This window comes from Haemaphysalis longicornis, unplaced genomic scaffold (assembly GCF_048455015.1).
Source record: "Haemaphysalis longicornis isolate Haplotype H1 unplaced genomic scaffold, Haemaphysalis longicornis Haplotype H1 scaffold_1, whole genome shotgun sequence".
NCBI lineage: Eukaryota > Metazoa > Arthropoda > Arachnida > Ixodida > Ixodidae > Haemaphysalis > Haemaphysalis longicornis.
In genome coordinates, this window is record NW_027526203.1 from 472,413,610 (window position 1) to 472,431,678 (window position 18,069).

Below are 18,069 nucleotides of genomic sequence, written 5' to 3' on the forward strand. Positions count from 1 at the left end.
GTTTTCTTTTTGTGAACGCTGACCTCGCCTTTTTGTTCGGCCTACATTCAAGGTAAGTTTTTTTTTTTTTCTTGTTTTTGTGGCTCCGGACTTTCGGGGGTCGGCTTAGAATCGGGGCCGGCCTAGATTCGAATAAATATGGTATATTCTACAAATCCTAGCAGTTTCACAGTAACCATAAACCCACACCAGAACGCGCCACCAACACACGCAGCAACAAGCTTTTTTTTCTTCACATCAGCCCAGCACACACTGGCAGGGGCTGCCAGCGGCCCATGGCTACCAACAGCTGACCCGCCTCTTGCTTGTGTACAGCCAGAGGGCGCCCACCTGAGGCACTGCTTCATGGCAGCTGGAGTGATGGCCTTGGAGACGAGCGCCTGAGCCATGGGCGCGAGTCGGCCTCGATGGTCCAGCACCCCTCCGTCCTGCTCCATGCCGACAGCCGAGAAAGCCGGGCAGTGCACGCTGGGCTGTGAGCCCAGCCACATGTCCACACCGCTCGTGCTCGCCTCCGAATCTTCGGCCGCACAGCTGCCTTCCCCGCTGCTGCTCCGAGGAGTGGTCTCAATGGAGCCGCCACCCAACAGCGAGGAACTCCGGGTCTGCTCCGTCTCCGTGTTGGCACTGGCCTGGGACATCTCGGCTGCACTCACCTGCCCACAGGGAGAGACCCAGTGGCAAGGCCTACATCACACAATCACTTCCACTGGACACCAGGAATATTCGACAAAATGCCTGCTGCCACAGAGCACACAGCATTCCGCACAGCTTGAGTAACCAGCCTCATAGCTCATACGTCAGTGAAGAACTTCCAGTTTTGCGAAATCAATGATTGCCAGCATATTTAAAATTCAACACAGCGCATGTAGCAAGAGCAGACCTATGCCGGCTAGCTTTCCAGATTTTGCAAGCTTTACAGCTTCTGTCAGCAGAAGTTGTACGATCACAGCTTTGTGTGTGGCTCACTGTAGTCGTACGAACTCTATCAGGGTGAATTTGATTACCAGGCATGGCCTTTGAAAGCTACTTTTAAAAAGCTACTGCCGGTAGGTGGCACATTTGCCGATGCCCACTGCAGCTAAAAAATTCAGGGAAGCTTGCACTCACGCGCAAGACTTGAATGGCGAAGCTGTTGTGGATGAGCATTGCTGCCCACACAGCTAAGTTTCAGTATCATTGTTTGCTTCCCGCTGGCGTAGTCTAGCAGACGTGGCGTCGCCGACCACGCGCCCGTGCGCCGGGAAAGTCGGAGTATATTCGCGGCTTAAACAAATTGTTTAAAAAATACTTCCCGAAAGAAAACAAGCATATTTTGTACCCAATACAACTAAATAAATGACAGATCATAGTACTGTGTACACTCAATCTGTGATTCTGCCACTTCAAAGCCACAAACACACCACAGGCCAAGTCAGTTATGAATCCAATACAAATCTACACATTCCTGCACTAGGTTAAAGCAGAAAACTCAGCGGCGCCCACAGCTGCATCCCCCCATTTCTCCTGCCTAAGCCTGGCCAAAGACACGCAGCACAGCCCTTCCACTGGCGCCAGGGCCACAGGCCACCCACCATGCTGGAGTCGCTGGTGCTGCGGCCCGCCAGGGGGCTGCACTCGCAGACCGGGTCGAGTGCCGCGAAGAGCTGGCAGAAGGCGGGGGAGGCAGCCGCCAGCAGCCACCGGTGGCAGGCCAGCGCTTCCCTGCCCACCAGCAAGAGGGCGTCGGTGTACGCCTGCGCCTGCAGCAGCGCCTGCATGTGCTCCACAAACTGGCTGGCCGGCACCGTGACCACGGGCGCCACAGGCTTGGGCGGGCAGAAGGGGACCTGCACCCGCCCAATGGTCGAGGCACAGACGACTTATGGCAAGCTCAGAATGTTCTTTTTTGTTTCCATACTCTCACAGCGGTTGGCTCAATGTGGCTGCATACTACAAGTGCGGTAGATTCAGGCCAGCAAGGAAGTTCTCTTGCGGCCTGAATCCACCGCACTTGCATGCAGCCACATTGAGCCAATCGTTGCGAGAGCACGGAAAATGCCTGACTGATAATTGTGGTGACAGAGCCAATAACAGCCCTTTCAAAGCCCACCTGAAATGGTGGGTTTTTATTGAACATTTCTGAGAAGATTTTTTTCAAAATTCATGCCATAGAACAGAAATTACTGTAGCATGTCACAGACAGGTCAAGACTTAAAGGACTGCATTCTCAGAAGGCACTTTGGTAGGAGAGCAAGGATACACGATTTAAGATTGTGTTTGCAAAATGATAATTTGAAGCAAACATATTCACTGTAGGTCACAATTTAAAAGTTTTCACTGAAAATAAGATTGAAGAAGACATCACAGCACGTATCTATCCTACTGTATACACAGACTAAAACATTTATTGGATGAATTACCGCAATTTTGGCCACAATTTTATTCGCTGCCTCGCTCCTGCCTGCTTTGGGCTAGCAAATAGGGTATACGCTAGTAGGGCCATTAACATGCCCCCTCTGCCTGTTCCAATTGCCTCATTCTAGCAAATGAAAGTAGACTGAAGGGGAAGCATATAACGACGAAATAGCAAAGATGCGTATAATGCTCTGGAAGAAATACACACCTCCCCACTGCTTCTGAAAAAGTGCCGCCAAATGCTGTCATGGTATGCATTCAATGCAAAAAAAAATTGCACGTATTCTACTTGTACGAGTGGCAGCTCCACATCAGCCCTGTGTCGCAATTCTGCCACACGCACCCTGGGTAGCTGATGTCCCAAATGCTTAGCTTTGGCCCCTCAATCATCGTACTGCTAGGTCAGCCTTGCACACATCACTTCTTCGATAATGACAGCCCCTTGTGAGGGCGGCCCATTTCGCAGATCGCCCAATAGCATGACAATCGCTTCCTTGAATATGCGGCATGCAGTGGACACTCCAATTGTGGCCCAAGTTATTTCAGAGCCATGGCACGACCCCACGCAGCCACTGTGCTCAGAGGTGAACCATGAGTAGCAACTGCTGCTGCCTGGCTCCACCAGAGCACAGCCATGCAGAGGCCTTATGTACCTCTGCCACTCCCTCTTCCAAATCCCAGAGACAAATAAAGTTTGTTTCTCTCTCTCTCTCTCTCATGCCTGAAACAGCATAGGCCTGTGTTCCCATTGCTCAGTTCCATGTTACAGCAGCTTCATCATTTCCCACTACCCCTAAAACATTCTCGCCTCCCAAACCGTGAACTACACTTTCGCTGCACATCCGCTGCAGCACTTCCAAGCATAAAGATGTTGTAGACATGCATGGCACACCCGATCAAGCGGCAACAGTGTAATGTTGGTTTAGCCGGTCATAAGCCAGAGTCATGTCATGCTGCAACTTCATCAGGCTGATGTCAAGCAAAGAAACATGGGCAAGGGCTCGCATGTAATGAACAGTGCACATCGAAATAGGATTTTTTTTTTCTGCTCAGAAGGTGATGCATTTTTGGGGCCATTAAATACACCCAAATTTAATGTTCTCTTTCCCTATTTTTGTCCCTTATGTTACACACAACCTTCAGAGCACAACTGCTACAATGTGAACATGCACCAGCAATTCCAGGCTAAATCTGCGCTCAACAACCTGTGTACAGCATACGACTGGTTACAAGTGGCAAAGTTAAATTCTTGGGCAGATTTTTCGCAGTGCTCGAAGCCTTTGAATGTATTCACATACAAATAAATATGCCTGGTGGAAGATGGCCACCTGCTTATGGCCACTCACATTTGAGGACGCACTGCTCCTTGGCAGCTGGCACAAGCTCCACCAACCTGAATCGCTGGGTGCTGCACATGCTTGAGGTTGGTCATCCAGAAGCGCTGTTGCTTTCTGGACAGCAGAGCTGCCCTGATGACATTGCTGAAGACTTCACCCACGCCAAAGTTGGTGAGAACACTGGTTTCATAGTATGCGGCGCCAATTTCTTTGGCAAGCAGGCGTCCCTGCTCAGGCCGCAAAAGATCACTCTCCCTCAGGGGCCTGGGGGTCAATGGAGAGACGTGGTTTTACTGAGCCTTTCCGTATGTTAATAGTATGTTAACAACTGGCGGTGGGCAAAGTAAACTTTTTGAATCCTATATGCGTAGCATTCAAAACCTAGGCAACATACTAAATGCAGATGGTCAAAATGCAAGGCAAAAAAAAAAAAAAAAGACATTGAATCCAAGGGGGAAATGACCAAACACCTTCAAGACATTCTTATGAGCAGTGGTCAATTCTGAAGTGCAGTATATTAATTAGGTGCATATGTTGACGTGTCCACCAAAGAATGCTTACATTCAGAATGTCCCGTTTGCCAGAACTATTCAACAGGCTCACAACAATGCTTCATTTTAATTCGTGCATATTGCCATGCCTAACAAAAACAAAGGAAACATGCACCCTGATAGCTCTAACAGCATAGCTCTCTGACAGCTCTGACGAAACAAGATGTACCGACTAAAGCTTCTCACAAGTTTTAGCATAAAGTACTTCAATAAAAAATGAAGGAAGCTCAAACAAACCCGTAAGGCCTGAAGGTAGCGAAGCTGTACGCACCCTTCACGACCATCACGAAGGTTTAAGTCCACGATTGCAGCCAATTAACTGCTCCTTCGCTGCTGCAACGACCTTTACTCCATATCATTGTAGCTATAAGTGTGAGATTCTTGCATTTGTTTGTAAGTGATAATCATTAGAAATCACCTTGGAGGAGAATATGCTACAACAAGTCTCTCGTGCCGAGCAAGTGTTGCCACGATTATGGCGAATGCTGGATTTTCTTTTTTGCCAATTTTGGCCAATCTCCCGACGTGGGTACGCTTGGCTTGTCAAATGCATGCAGGGGGTGCTGGGCGGTCGTCGCGAGGCACACACACACGAGCGGTAGGCATTTTTTTGGTTTTGTTAACTGCCAGACAGTCGCCGTGAGGCCAGTGCTCACGTGTGCACGCTCAGCAATTTCTTGGTATTTTTACTGAGGACACGAAAAATTACAATTTGCTAAACATCTTCACTATTAAAACATGTTATTGGGTGAGTTAATTCATACTGAATGGAAAGCTTAGTGCAAAGAAGATGAGGACCATCCTCATCTTCTTTGTACTAAACAAACAAAACATACAAAACAAAACATTTTTTAAACAAAAACTGGCACACCAAGAAACTAAGTGTAATTCAAAGTGCAGTGCAAGTTCTGCACAATGCATGCATGCATCAAGCAGTATTCAGGAAAAAACAGTACATATAAAATCCCAATTCACGTCTGCGTATATACGCTGCACAAAAAGGGCTTGTTTTTGTGAAGCCTGGCTCCAGCTTGCAAACAACAAAATCTTAGCCAGGATACAACCAGTTTTCTTAGTGCAGGAAATGGTGGCCGGTGCTACATACAGCACATGTGTGCAAACAACATTCTGGTGCTGCAGATGCCTCAAAAGTTAGGTCTCTCACAGGTGCACTCATGAAAGGGAGGATGATAATGCAACAAAATTCAAACAAAAACTACTCGGGACTTCTGGGATTGCGAAAGTTATGACATAACTGGCAGGTCTGAAAAACTCAATGTGAACATTTTCTTGAGGGGAAAAAAAAAAGAAGTAAAACAAAACAAACATAAATCTCTGACAGGTTACAAGCCGAAGTTGAGCTTCGAGGCATGCTACAGTGGAAGGCCCATTCATGCCTAGTGAAGGTCCGTGCACCCAATGTGATACAGCCTAACCCACTTATTGTTAATAACCCTCTGGTTATTAACAATATATTGGACATAATCACCATATCCCCGTAAAGAATAAATCACCCAAATTTTGATACAACATTATTAAACTGGTTATTACAATGATACGATGGCACATTATCGGCAACAATTATAAGAGCATGAGCCAATTAACTTAGAAGGCAACTGAAAAAGATGTGCCATGATGTGCAAGGTGTTAGTCCTTGTGGTGCATGTTTCCCGGCATCAAATATAGCACACTGCTGGATGTTCATTATAATTTTCTTCCCAGTCCTCAGAAAAAAGACTAACGTTGATTCTTAACTGCAGTGCTAGCCAAAAAGGGGCCGCCATCCTTTTGCTTCGCCTACCGTTCAGCCACGTCTTCCGTCTTCGCTAACGCTGGCCGACCCAATGCCTGAACGAGGAGAAGGCTACTGCACTAACGCCTAATTACTGTGGCCCACAAACTGCCTGGGACTGTTTTGGACGGGCAAACAAAAGAGACCACATGGCACTGCCCAACACGACTAAAATTTATCAAAACCTTGGCAAACTAGAGGCACTCCCAAGTCTACAATGGACCAAGAAAATGAAAAATCTACACAAACACGCAGCTATAACAGTTACGCTTGACACACACTAAAGACAAGCAGAGCAAAATTTTTCAACTGCACCCTTGTTGGCCACAAATGCATGCATTCTATTCTTCCTTTGCCGTACCCGTAATCCCAGTATTAAGAAAACTCCAACTTCCCAAGCTTGCACCGACACCCAAGTCAACCAGGTGCTTCAAATGATTAACACCGCCGTTCATCCAGAAAAACTGGCTCGTCAAGAAGATACCCAAAACATGCATGCCTACATCAATACTCAATTGAATGGATTTCGTAAATTTATTGAACAGATGGTCAATCATCTAATGTCATCTGAGCCCATGAAAAGCCCCAAAGAAAAGTCTGATCACCAACAGAGCCGTAGATTCCCCAATCACTGCCTTACAATAGAACGGCCGGAGTTTCCAGCCCCAATGTTCTACCCTTTCATTCAAAGTGCAAACTATCTGTCCCTCTTTTAATACTACTCCAGGAAACTCATTCCACTCCTAACATTCCAGGCTATATGACGTTTACCAATCCATCAACAAGTCATGGCATCGCTTCAACTAGAACCAGTGCAGTCAGCTACATTGCTGCTTTGGTTCATCTGAGCTTTGCGGCAACGAAAATTAGTCTCCACAATTCTCCTCTGACTGCGATGAAGTGCTTGTGGTTCTCACACGCCTTCCTGCGCAGAGCAAGCTCATCGTTGCTTCAGTGTACTACAAGCCGTAATGCAGATCCGTTAATCAAGACAATTTTGCGTGGATCCGTGCTCATGCAAATTAATACTGCAATATATCATTCCTCAAGTCCACACCAAAGCACCAACTCGCGGCACCACCCTCATCAACACCACGGAGTTCAACCATTTTTATCTTTATAACGAGCCCTTTCATATAATGCAAGTCGGCCTGCACCACCCAGGCAAAAAAAAAAAAAAAAACAATTGGAGGACCATTTGGACCTGCCGAAAACACAATTGGTTCAAATGGAACCATTTGAAAATGCAAATGGTTCCATTTGGCCCATTTGTGTTTTCGACAGGGCCAATTGGACCTTCAATTGTTTTTTTCGCCTGGGCATGCACAAAGAGACACGACACCTGGGGCTGAATTCCCAAAAAAGCGGCGTCAATTTGAAGCGACGCAGTAGCGCCATGCAAATGCGTGTATTCTTGAGTTGGGGCTTTGCTTTGAGGGGTGGGCGAGGGGGAAAACGAGACGGAGAATCCCGAGGAGCCGATGCACGAGCAGCAAAGTGACGCGCTAAATGCCAGCAAGCAGCGTGCGTCGCTTTGCTGCTTGTGCACTGGCTCCTGCTCGGGATTTTGCAAACATGCAAATGCGCTAAAGATTAATAGTTACGCTGCGTTATATGCTTTTGGTACAGGCAGTGTGAACTATGTAAACATAGTTTTGGTTTTGGTGTGGACATTGTGGAGCAGTTTTCCTGGGAATGCTAGATGAAAAAAAAGAAAAGAAAAATTATTGAACAAATAGCTTGGGGTTGGTGCATTAAAGAACAAAAAGAGAACTGCGCCGAAAGTTTCTTTTTTTTTTTTTTTTGCACACCCGCATGTGGTCACCTCACTTTTGGTGTGAATAAGTGTCTATATGGTGCTATTCAGTGGAACCCTGTTCGGAGCTACTGCTAGAAAATCCTAATGCTGGGCTCTCCGCTAAGCGCGATGAAAATAAGTAGTTAGTCTTGTTGCAGTGCTCATGGCTGCTCCCTGTTACTTTACTTTTGTAACCATTCAAATCATTAGAAGCAAGTCATTATTACCTTCATATTCACTGGAAAAGCGAAAATCTTGAGCTCTGCAAAAAGCTGTTGGGGACGACGTAAATTTGGGAAGTACTAAAATTCCTTCATTGCAGCATACGACCGAAAAGTACAGAAAAACATCATGAAGGCATCTTATATATTGCAGTGGCCACTTCCCCACGTACAATGTTCACCAAGCATGATAAGGTACAATACAAATATCACTGATGCAACAATCAGATTTCTTAAGTGCATATATATAAACAACAACAAACACTCCGTAAAACAGCTAGTAATAGATTAGTAGTGCAAAAAAATTCAAAAAACATTTTTTTTAATTTAGAAGAAGGGCTGTTAAACCCTACAATCAAATTTAACAAAGGGTGTGGTGGGCATGGTTGCAACAAGAGTGCAGGCGGGGGTTAGAGCCAAATGAGTGGAAAAAAGCCATGCATCTGCACCACTCCAAGGTCCCAAGATGCAACACCAGCACGTGCAGAGATGCGACTAACGAGGGCTAAGGGAGCAGCGACGCATGCATGGACGGCGTGTAGCAATGGCTGTGGAGAGACTAACTCGAGTAAGTACCTGCCAAACTCTGGAAACCTGCATGACACACAGGGATGGTGCCCCCTGCAAAAACACGAGCACACACAAACAACCACAGTTACAGCGACCCAAAGTGGACAAATCACAGTGGCAGAAAGCTGGCTGGCACTTTAAATTTCCAGACCGTGGAATGCACTCAGTGTACCTGCGGACACAGACCTCCTGCACAGCCAGGATTGCAAAGTACCCCCCGCTTGTTGCCGCTTCGAGCAAAACACAGCAGTACGTCTCACCACATGCAGCACCACACATGCACAGCTTCTTCGCAGGTGTAACCTCATGGCCAATGCACAACCTGCAAGCAGTGCATATACAACTGCTCACTGACGTGGCAGAATCTCATTTTTCCATGTGCCACCACTGCCATCAAATATACTGGCTTAAAAGCTGATGTGACAGTGTTGCAACCAACTGAGCTGATAAGTTATACTGAGTCAATGGTAGGTGCCCCAGTGGGGTGCTTCTTAACCAAATATTTCTAATGCTATAAATAATGGTGTGCAGACATTGGTTACCAGTTGTCCTTGTGTATGTATACAGAGTGCAAATGCAAAATGTACCGTATTTTTGCACATATAAGCCACCCCTGAATATAACCCGCACCCCCTTTTCATTCCGCGAATACAGTTGAACCCCTTTATAAGAGACACGTACCGGGCAGCAGTTTCTGTCTTATATGAGATGTCTCTTATAAGCAGGGAACCATGTTCTCACTTACTAATCAGACCCTAGTTCAATGTGGGCACTGCATGACTAAAATAAGCTCAAAGGAATGCTACAGCATGTTGCAAAAGATTCATTCTAATTTATGTTTGGCCCCCAGAATTTATGACACAGTTCTGAATCTTTGTTTGCTTCATGACTGTTTTTACACTGTTTTTTACAACCGATTCTACAAGCTTTTTTTCCTTTCACTGTTTGTGGAAGATGAATCGTAGATGTTGAGTTCACAAGCCTGATGAATAGCCAGAGCACACAGCTTCTTCCACTGTGTGCTCAGGCTATTCATTACGCTTGCAGGACTCAATATCTGTGATGCTTCTTGATTGGGAGCTACGTGAGTGAGAGAGCCCGCACGTGCGGTCGCGCTTCAATCGGTCGCAGTAAGCTTCAACCACTTCTGTAAGTTGCATTTCCATTGGTAGGGCTTCTCATCGTCATTTCATAGCTGACTAAACCACTGTGTGTTTGCTGAAGTTATAATAAATAACGACTGAAAGCGTCTGTCGTCCACCTGTGTTTCCACAATGGAAGCAACTGCAATTAGTGACTGGTGGCACTGCATCTGAAGTTAAAATGTCTGTTACAAGCGAGATTACTGATTAAAGTTCAAGGATGACTTGTCCCTTATAACCAACTGTCTTCTACATCCGATGTCTGTTATAAATGAGGTCAATTTAATGGAAAAAATGGGGCAGCCAACCATGTGGGCGAATAGTCTCTTATACCCATTTGTCTCTTACATCTATGTCTCTTATAACGAGGTTCAACTGTAAAACCAAAAAAATTCTCGCATATTGCCCGCACATTTTATACAGGAAAGGTTGGACCAAATCTATCAAAGCAATATGGCACTTTTTTTGGTGCAAAAAAACTAGCTTACCTATCTTTTGCATATTGAATACACTTTCTGCATGGCCTAAGCCATGATCACTCATTGTCACTGCTCTCGCTAGAGCTCTCACTTGCGCCGCAGTCATCACTGCCATACACAATATCTTCAGTTGTGTTTGTAACACAGCATATCTTAAAGCCCTTGCGAACTATGTCACTCTGAATTGCCTTCAATGCCTTGATGTGACAAAACAGCACAACATTAGGCCTAGGGACGTGGTCTGCGCATTCAGCATAAAGATGCTTGATATGTGCTTTGAATGGTCTATTCAATGAAACATCAAGAGGGTCAATGGTCTAGTCAAAGAACATCAAGAGGAGTCACCACCAACTATTCTTGTATGAATGTGTAATACAATAATTATACAGCAAAAAGGTGCAAAATGGAAACACTTTGCATTAAATTAAACATCCAAAAAGAAACCAGTGTGGCGGTGAAAGTCACCGCCTTATTTCAAACAAAATTCAACTCATGACCATCGTCATCATAGATTGGAGTGGTGGTTTCACAGTGTTTTTCAGTATTTGCATTCACAGCCTTCACTCTAGAATGGCGCTTTCTTTGCGGAAAACTCTAGGTTACCTGCCCAATAATTTTTCTGAGGTTGTTATATTGTTAAAATGTGGGTCAAAAATGAGCACTATCAGTGAGCACTATCAGTGGGATAAGCATGGCTTAGTCGCTATTGCTGCTGCAGGAGCTTCTAGGCACAATGTGTATTGCCGTGAAGCTGCACCGAAGGAAATACATCACATATAATTCGCACCTCTACTTTAACCCTGAAATTTTTGCATTTTTGATGCGGGTTATACGCGCAAAAATATCGTATAGCACAGAACACATGGTGGTCGTTTCTCACCAGTTTTAAAAAATTTATATTATATATATATATATATTATTTTAGGCACTGTAATGTTCTTACTCATCACTCAGATCACTACTCATAACTGTATGCAGTCAAGCACAAGGATGACCCTTGGAAGCAGGCACCTTTGTTTTGCTTCGAAGGCCATGCTTGAAATAAATAACGGGTAGCATCTGTAGTAAATTAGCTAAATTATGCACTCATCCCATTCATTTCCATGTGCATGCACATAAGTAAAGGTTAATGAAATTGGGTGTTGGTATACCATAGGCATTCCAAGGCAGGTTTCATTTCTTCAGGAGGTGAAATGTGGTGTCAGACACACCCAAATGAAAGCATACAAACACAAGGCATACAAACATGAGACAGCTATGCGTACATCTTCAAAAACCAAACTAGATACTGTAGAAGTGTTTGTACTAAAATTGCCATATATTTAATACCATACAGTACCGAGATGTAACGGAAGCCCTGCTGAGAACAATGCCTGTCAACACCGCTACCCAGAACAAAAGTGCTCGCAACTCCTTCAAGGTAGGCATTCCCAGGAGGCCTTCACAGAGGATGTAGCTCGACTAGTAGCAAGGCGATGTTTACATTTTGCCTAGAGCTGTGCGCTAGCCACTCTGGAGTCGGTGGAGGAGCAGTGAGAAAAAAGAAGCTGTGGAGGCAGCCCCAAATGTGAAGCTCGGACAGCACAGGGCAAAGTGCCACTCTTCTTCGCCGTCGTCAGAGAAGGGAAATGAAAAGAACAGAGCAGATCCTTCTGGTGATTTTGCAGCTGAATGGCAAGCTAGAGGGAGCGAGATGCAAGGGGAGCGGCGTCAACAACTGCGCAAGTCTCCCAATCCCAAAGTCGTGGCTCAATGCCAATCCAGGGCCGAACGTGCTCGCCAGTACATTGAAACAACAGTGGCAGATCACATGGAATGAGATGTGAACTAAAATAGCCATTAAACAATGTGCACAATTGGGCTGTCCTGAAATGGGCTAAAAAATAAAATAAATATTAAGACAAACAATAACATAAGCAGTTATATAAGAGTTAAGAGAATAATTACACAAACACTGACAGTAGAAATTTGAAAAATTTTCTTACATGAAATAAAGTTCACCTAGACCTAAGTTGACCCAATTTTTTTGCTTTTCACAATAGGCCAGCAAAAAACAGGTAGGAGAGAGAGACTGCAATGATGACTGTGACGACGCATGCACCATGACATGTGGAAGGCTCCACTTCAGGACAAAATTCGCATATTATAGTTTAGTGTATATACTGCTACCCCAGTTTTACACGCAAGATTTGTCAATTATTAATGCGGATTATACATGTAAAAAAATGGTAACCACTGTGCCATCCCACAGGGTATGCTGCAGAAAGATTTCCCACTGGTCAAAGCATCACCTCCGACCCTGCAACAAAGGTCCCAAACCGTGAGGACACATCTGCAGCACCTGTGATAACCAAACCTGTGTGCTACGCATCTAGCAACCGCTGCCAAAAGGACAGAAAGAACATCATAAGAAAAAGGAATCGATTGGCCACAGTGAGCACCAAATGCAACGCAAGTTTGCAACCATTTCTGTTAACCGCAAATGCAGGACAGTGTAAAGAGCTGCTTTTCAGCTTCCATGAGTTTCAACTTTCTCTTTCACACTATTAATATACATAAACATTGCATTCTCTCAATTCAAGCTCATCACAACACACTAAGCTGTTGAACCCAATTTTAAAGAATTAAATTTTATAAATTTCCAAATTCAATAAACAATATTTTTCAATTTTATGACATTACATATTTCATAGAACACCTTTGCGGTTTCAACGGCATGAAACGTGGATTATCTAAATCTAACCACTTGCCCTTTTTTTCCCACAACTTTACCATTCAGTAAGTTGTGCAATGCAGTTAGCTGCGTTACATAATTTGGACACATTTCCCAAATGAATTGATAGTTTATATCCCATTAATCCGACCTGGTCACAAGCTTAGGATAATAAACATGAGCGAATTGTGAAACAATTAACAGACACCGGTAACACGTGCATGCTAAGAGTCACTGCTTGGTAGACAACAGTGGACATGTTCTCAGAGCAGGCCCACCACCTTTACAAGGCAATTGATCACACATGCAGAAAGTGTGCGACCTGCAAGTCCCGAATCATTAAGCCCTCCAGAATGCTTTACATATGTATGTGTATATAAAAAAAGTGCACACAAAGCTCTGGCACAACACTGCCTGCAGAATGAAGCATGCTTGACAAACCTGAAAAAGGGGCTGCGATCACGGCACAGCGAGAGGTAAGCCTCGTCGCGGTACATGTAGCGCAAGTCATTCTTGCAGCCGACGAGGATGATGGGAGTGTTTGGGCAGAACTGGCGGATCTCCGGGTACCACACCACCTTGCAGTTTCGCAGGGAGACCGGGTTCGCGATCGAGAAGCACAGCAGCACAACGTCTGACCTGGAGAAGCCCAGCCGTTTGCATCCGCAACATGACCACACTTGACACCCACTTCGTCTAAGTCATCAGCTCCTGCACTCCTGTCCACAGGCCGCTCACTTCAAGTAAACAAGAAAGCTTGTGGCCCTGTGCTCATGTAGGAGAGAACTTTTCCACCAGGCCTGTAAAACACTGGGTACTTGAGAAATCCCTTGGTCAACAAATTTGATTTCAGTCATCATGGCTGTTCTTGAACTTGAAAAGGGAAGCTAAGTTTTAGCAAAAGTTGGGCCAAATTTAGCAAGTTCTATGATGTGCTGTCTTAATTAACGTGCACCTTTGAACGAAAAGAGGTATCTCCCAGGGAACCATCACGCTTTCACAAATGGCACAGCTCTTTTCTGAAATGTTTTTTGGGACGTCTTGGACCACATTGAGCACTAACAGTACATTTGTACGTTGACTATGCAAACCACGTATTCACGTGTGCCCTTCATTGTTATAGGAAGCATTTCCAGAGTTGACAGTGGCCGCCTGAAAGAAACTCGCCTGCTTTTACACTGCATGTGAAACGAGCTGGCGTGCATAAAGTTTCTATAACAAAGTGCCTACAATCGCAGCTCGTGCCCTCTTCTACTCTTCTTTTCATCTTACATGTGGGAGAATTCCTCTAGTAGTTTAAAGGCTTCACTATCGTGCATATGTAGGCTGCCGCTTAATGCTGCTGGCAGTAAGTACACAATAAAAAAAAATGCTTCTTTGAGTAATTAGGATGCATTTGGTTAAAAAACGAAATACAAGTAGCGCAGATGTGAGTCCTGAACCCTGTTTGACGTAGATGCACAAAAATGCACATGAGGTTATATTCTAATTTAATATGAAAGTTACCTGACAGAGAACTCATCCTGACACAGCCATTGAAGTCAATTCCTCTCATGTCATAAAAAATTGCTATCGTCAAGAACAAAGTCCAGTAGAAAACTATCAAACAGATGTTCTTGTGAAATGCCTGCCGCCTCGCTCACCTTCACTGGCATTGTGTGCCCAGCACACAGCATCTACTTTATGGCAGAAATTTCCACACGTCAGGCTCCCAAATATACATCCGAACCTGCCACACCAGCTGAAGTCCTGAAATTCCGACTCAACCGCTCAGAAAACAATCTGTTCGTGTTCTGTAAACGGTGGAATGCTGCAGTGCGAACCAGCACCTCGCAGACACAAATTTATGCCTGATGAAGTGTGAAGTCTCAAAAATTTAAGATATAAAATTTCGGCTCAAGTTGGCATTTAAAATTTTCAGAAAGTTCTTGCAGGTATCTAATGTCAGTTGTCGATGCTTTGCTCATCTTAAAGATATTTTAGTTTGGAGGACCCTTAATATTCTCGCGAGATTGCATATGCGTACCATGCCTGTGGCTTTGCATGCCCCTCGTAAGCATTGTACCCACTGTACTATCATCAATCATGTACACAACACAGCACACAGCAGTCAAACTGGCTCGTCCACACCACCTCGCTGGCGTTGAACTGCATATCCAGTCGACAGCATCAACACAAACATTTTCATACGTCAAGCACATAGATATATAGGGGGCCTTTTTTTTTTCGCAATGAGCCAGGTCCAGAAACCGAAACTGAGTCGGATAAAGCTGCAGTGACAAGGAAAAGTCGGCAACTTTCCCCTAAAAAAAGGGGTGGCTAGAAAATAGTTGAGATAATGCCTGAAAATGTGTACGCAGATCGTAGTTCATATTGAAAATGAGCCAGATCCTGCCACGGACCAAAATAAGCCAAACGCATTTGCCCAAAGGGTACTGGCTTTTTGGCTTGAGTGTTCGGACTGTTTCGTGGGTGTTTTCTGAGGTTTTCTTTTTTTTGCGTTTCGGAGCTGGCTTATGAATTCAGATGGCAATTAGGAGATCGGTGAAAGATCTGTCCCCAGATGTCAACAACGAAGTGAACGGAAGACATGAACGAAATGAAACAGAGATAAATATTAAATAATGATTTCAAAGAATACAGCATCAACAGAAGTGCTTCAATACAATATGAGCCAAATCCAAACTTATCACCCCAGTATTGCTCAAATTCACGGCATAATTTCTAATTACTTGAGGCCATAAACTTCCCCTAGCTGACATGTAAATTACAACATTTAATAGTTCTGACTGCACTGCATTTTGGTCCGGTAACAAACTTCCGCTTGTTTCTTAAATTCGCGTAAGGTGGATCTGGCTCATTTAGGGGGAAAAAAAAAAAAAAAAAAAAATGCCTCTATGTGCTTGACGTATATATACATTCTGAGTGTACGTTTTCAACCTGCCCCATCAGCTTAAAACCAGGCATTATGGCGCAATCAATTTGAGAAGAATCTCTTTGCGTCCCGGTTACTCCGGAGTGCTGCATAAGGAAGCGCGCACCGAACCGTGGCAGCAGTGCCGCCGCGTGGGCGTAAACGAACAGGAGTCACGTTCACACGCCGCTTTCAGGCGGAGTTTTACAACAGGAACAGATCTAGTAACGTTGGTTTCCACAAACACAATGTACGCTAATGCTGCAGCTAGTTATTTTGTTGTTGCACCTTCATTGTGCTTGCAAGAATTTAATTTTTTTTTAACATACCAGTTTACTCTTGAATTAAAGGGCTTGTGAAGAGCTTTTCAAAAAAAATTTGTTGGGGGTGTTACTTTACGGTTTTCTTGATGCTGAATTCAAAAAACATGTTTATGTTATGTGAAATACACCTAAACCATCTTTGTTCGTCAAAACAAACGACCCCTGCCCGGGGGCGCGGTCAGAGCCCTGGTTGCCTTTTGGGATTGGCTGGTGGCAGATGAGAACATATTTGGAAGTTCCGGCGTTGCGGTGACCGCTCGGCCTCAAGAGTTCATTCGGTTAGAGATGGGCAAAACGGCTCACTTCAGTGAGCGGCTCAGAATGGCTCAGTTCACTGAAGTGAACTGGTTCATTTGAACGGTTAAGCGGTTCATTTAGGTCTGTAACCTGTGTTAAACATGCATAATCTCAATTATTACTTAATTGTTATTGAGTCATTTATTTTGTAACAACATCCGGTGTATTTGTACTGAAAAGAATTGGCCTCACCATCATTACAAAATTTTTTATGTGTCAGTGGTATTTCAGGATCACTCTCGGTCGATATATAATGAAAAAAAATGCAATTTTTTGTCAACTTTATAACTTCACAAATATGATCTCTACTAGTGAGCTGTGACACCAGAAAAAATGATTCTGGAAAACACGATACAAGAAACTAATTTTAATATTGTGGTGGTGAACAACACTTTGTTCAGTTTATTCGAAGCTAGACGGGGCTGCTTTTTGGCAGCGACAATAGATGACGCGAAAGTTGCACACAAGACCCAGCGAGGTCGGCCGATGCACCTCTAATAACTCTACCAGGACGTGCCGACACGATTCGTTCAGAGCCATGCTCAGCACGGTTCTCTAATCGAGCGAGCAGTCGCTGAACGGCGGTTCTTAGGAGAGCCGCTCTGCCAAAGAACCGCTGGGAGTAGAGAATCGCCGCTGAACTGAGCGGTTGAGAAGATCCGGCTCATTTCTGACTCGGACAACAGCTGAACGCACAAATGTAACTGTGGTGAATCATATGGTCACAGGAGTTTATTTTCCTATTACTTTGAACATACAGACGCAGTTCGTTCACTGCTGCCATTGCGGCCTCCCGATCTGTCATTCACCGCCGCCGCGGTCTCTCAACCGCTGTTCCCAAATGGCGCCTCAGAAGATCCGCTTCGCGAAGAGCGGCTCTCGAAAAGAGCGGGTCAGAAGAGCCGAAGAATGGCTCAAAAAAACCGGCTCTCCTTACTCGGACTGTCTGCTCACACGACAGGAGGCGCTGGAGGAATCTGGAAAATTAGCCCCACCGAGCAACTGCCCCGTCCAGGCAGGGCAGTTGCTTTCTTGCGCCTATAATAGATGGCGCGAAACTCGCCCCGAAGACCCGGATCTTTTGAGCCGTTCTTCGGCTCAGTAACTGAGCGGAAGAGCCGAAGAACAGGTCAAAACTGCATCTGGTTCTCCTGACTCGAATTGTCTGCTCCCACAACAGGGGGCGCGCTGGAGGAATTTGGAAAATTAGCCCCAGCTGGCCCGGCAGTAGAGATGCTTTCTCGCGTTGGCAATAGCTGGTGCAAAGAGCCCGGCTCTTCGGCTCCGTTGACTCTTCCTTCATGGTTTGCTGTCCTGTGGCTCGCCCCGTTTGACACGGATCACTGAGCGGGCGAGAAGGGGCTCCCTCTCTCCAAAAGAACCGCCGCTCAATTTTACTGAGCCATGGTTAACTCACTCTTCCAAAAGAGCGGCTCAAAAGATCCGGATCACTCCTGAGCGATGCATCTCTACATTCGGTACCCGTTGAGATACGGGCATACGGGCCAGAAGGTCCTCTGGTGTAGGGAAGGCTC

At 45.1% G+C, this 18,069-nt stretch overlaps 1 protein-coding gene across 8 annotated transcripts in view; it reads right to left on the minus strand.

Annotated features, from left to right (window-relative positions):
* Rhobtb (Rho-related BTB domain containing) overlaps positions 1-18,069 on the minus strand; it is a 225,149-nt gene that overhangs the window by 35,822 nt on the left and 171,258 nt on the right. For 6 of the 8 annotated variants that reach the window (XM_077688195.1, XM_077688196.1, XM_077688199.1 and 3 more), the window contains 5 exons: positions 13,442-13,639; positions 8,673-8,717; positions 3,791-3,998; positions 1,575-1,829; positions 331-656 (listed from right to left, as the gene is read on the minus strand). In XM_077688195.1, coding sequence (XP_077544321.1) covers positions 331-656; positions 1,575-1,829; positions 3,791-3,998; positions 8,673-8,717; positions 13,442-13,639 — 1,032 coding nt within the window. The remainder of the gene's footprint in view (positions 1-330; positions 657-1,574; positions 1,830-3,790; positions 3,999-8,672; positions 8,718-13,441; positions 13,640-18,069) is intronic. The other 2 variants (XM_077688194.1, XM_077688200.1) reach the window with 2 other exon arrangements.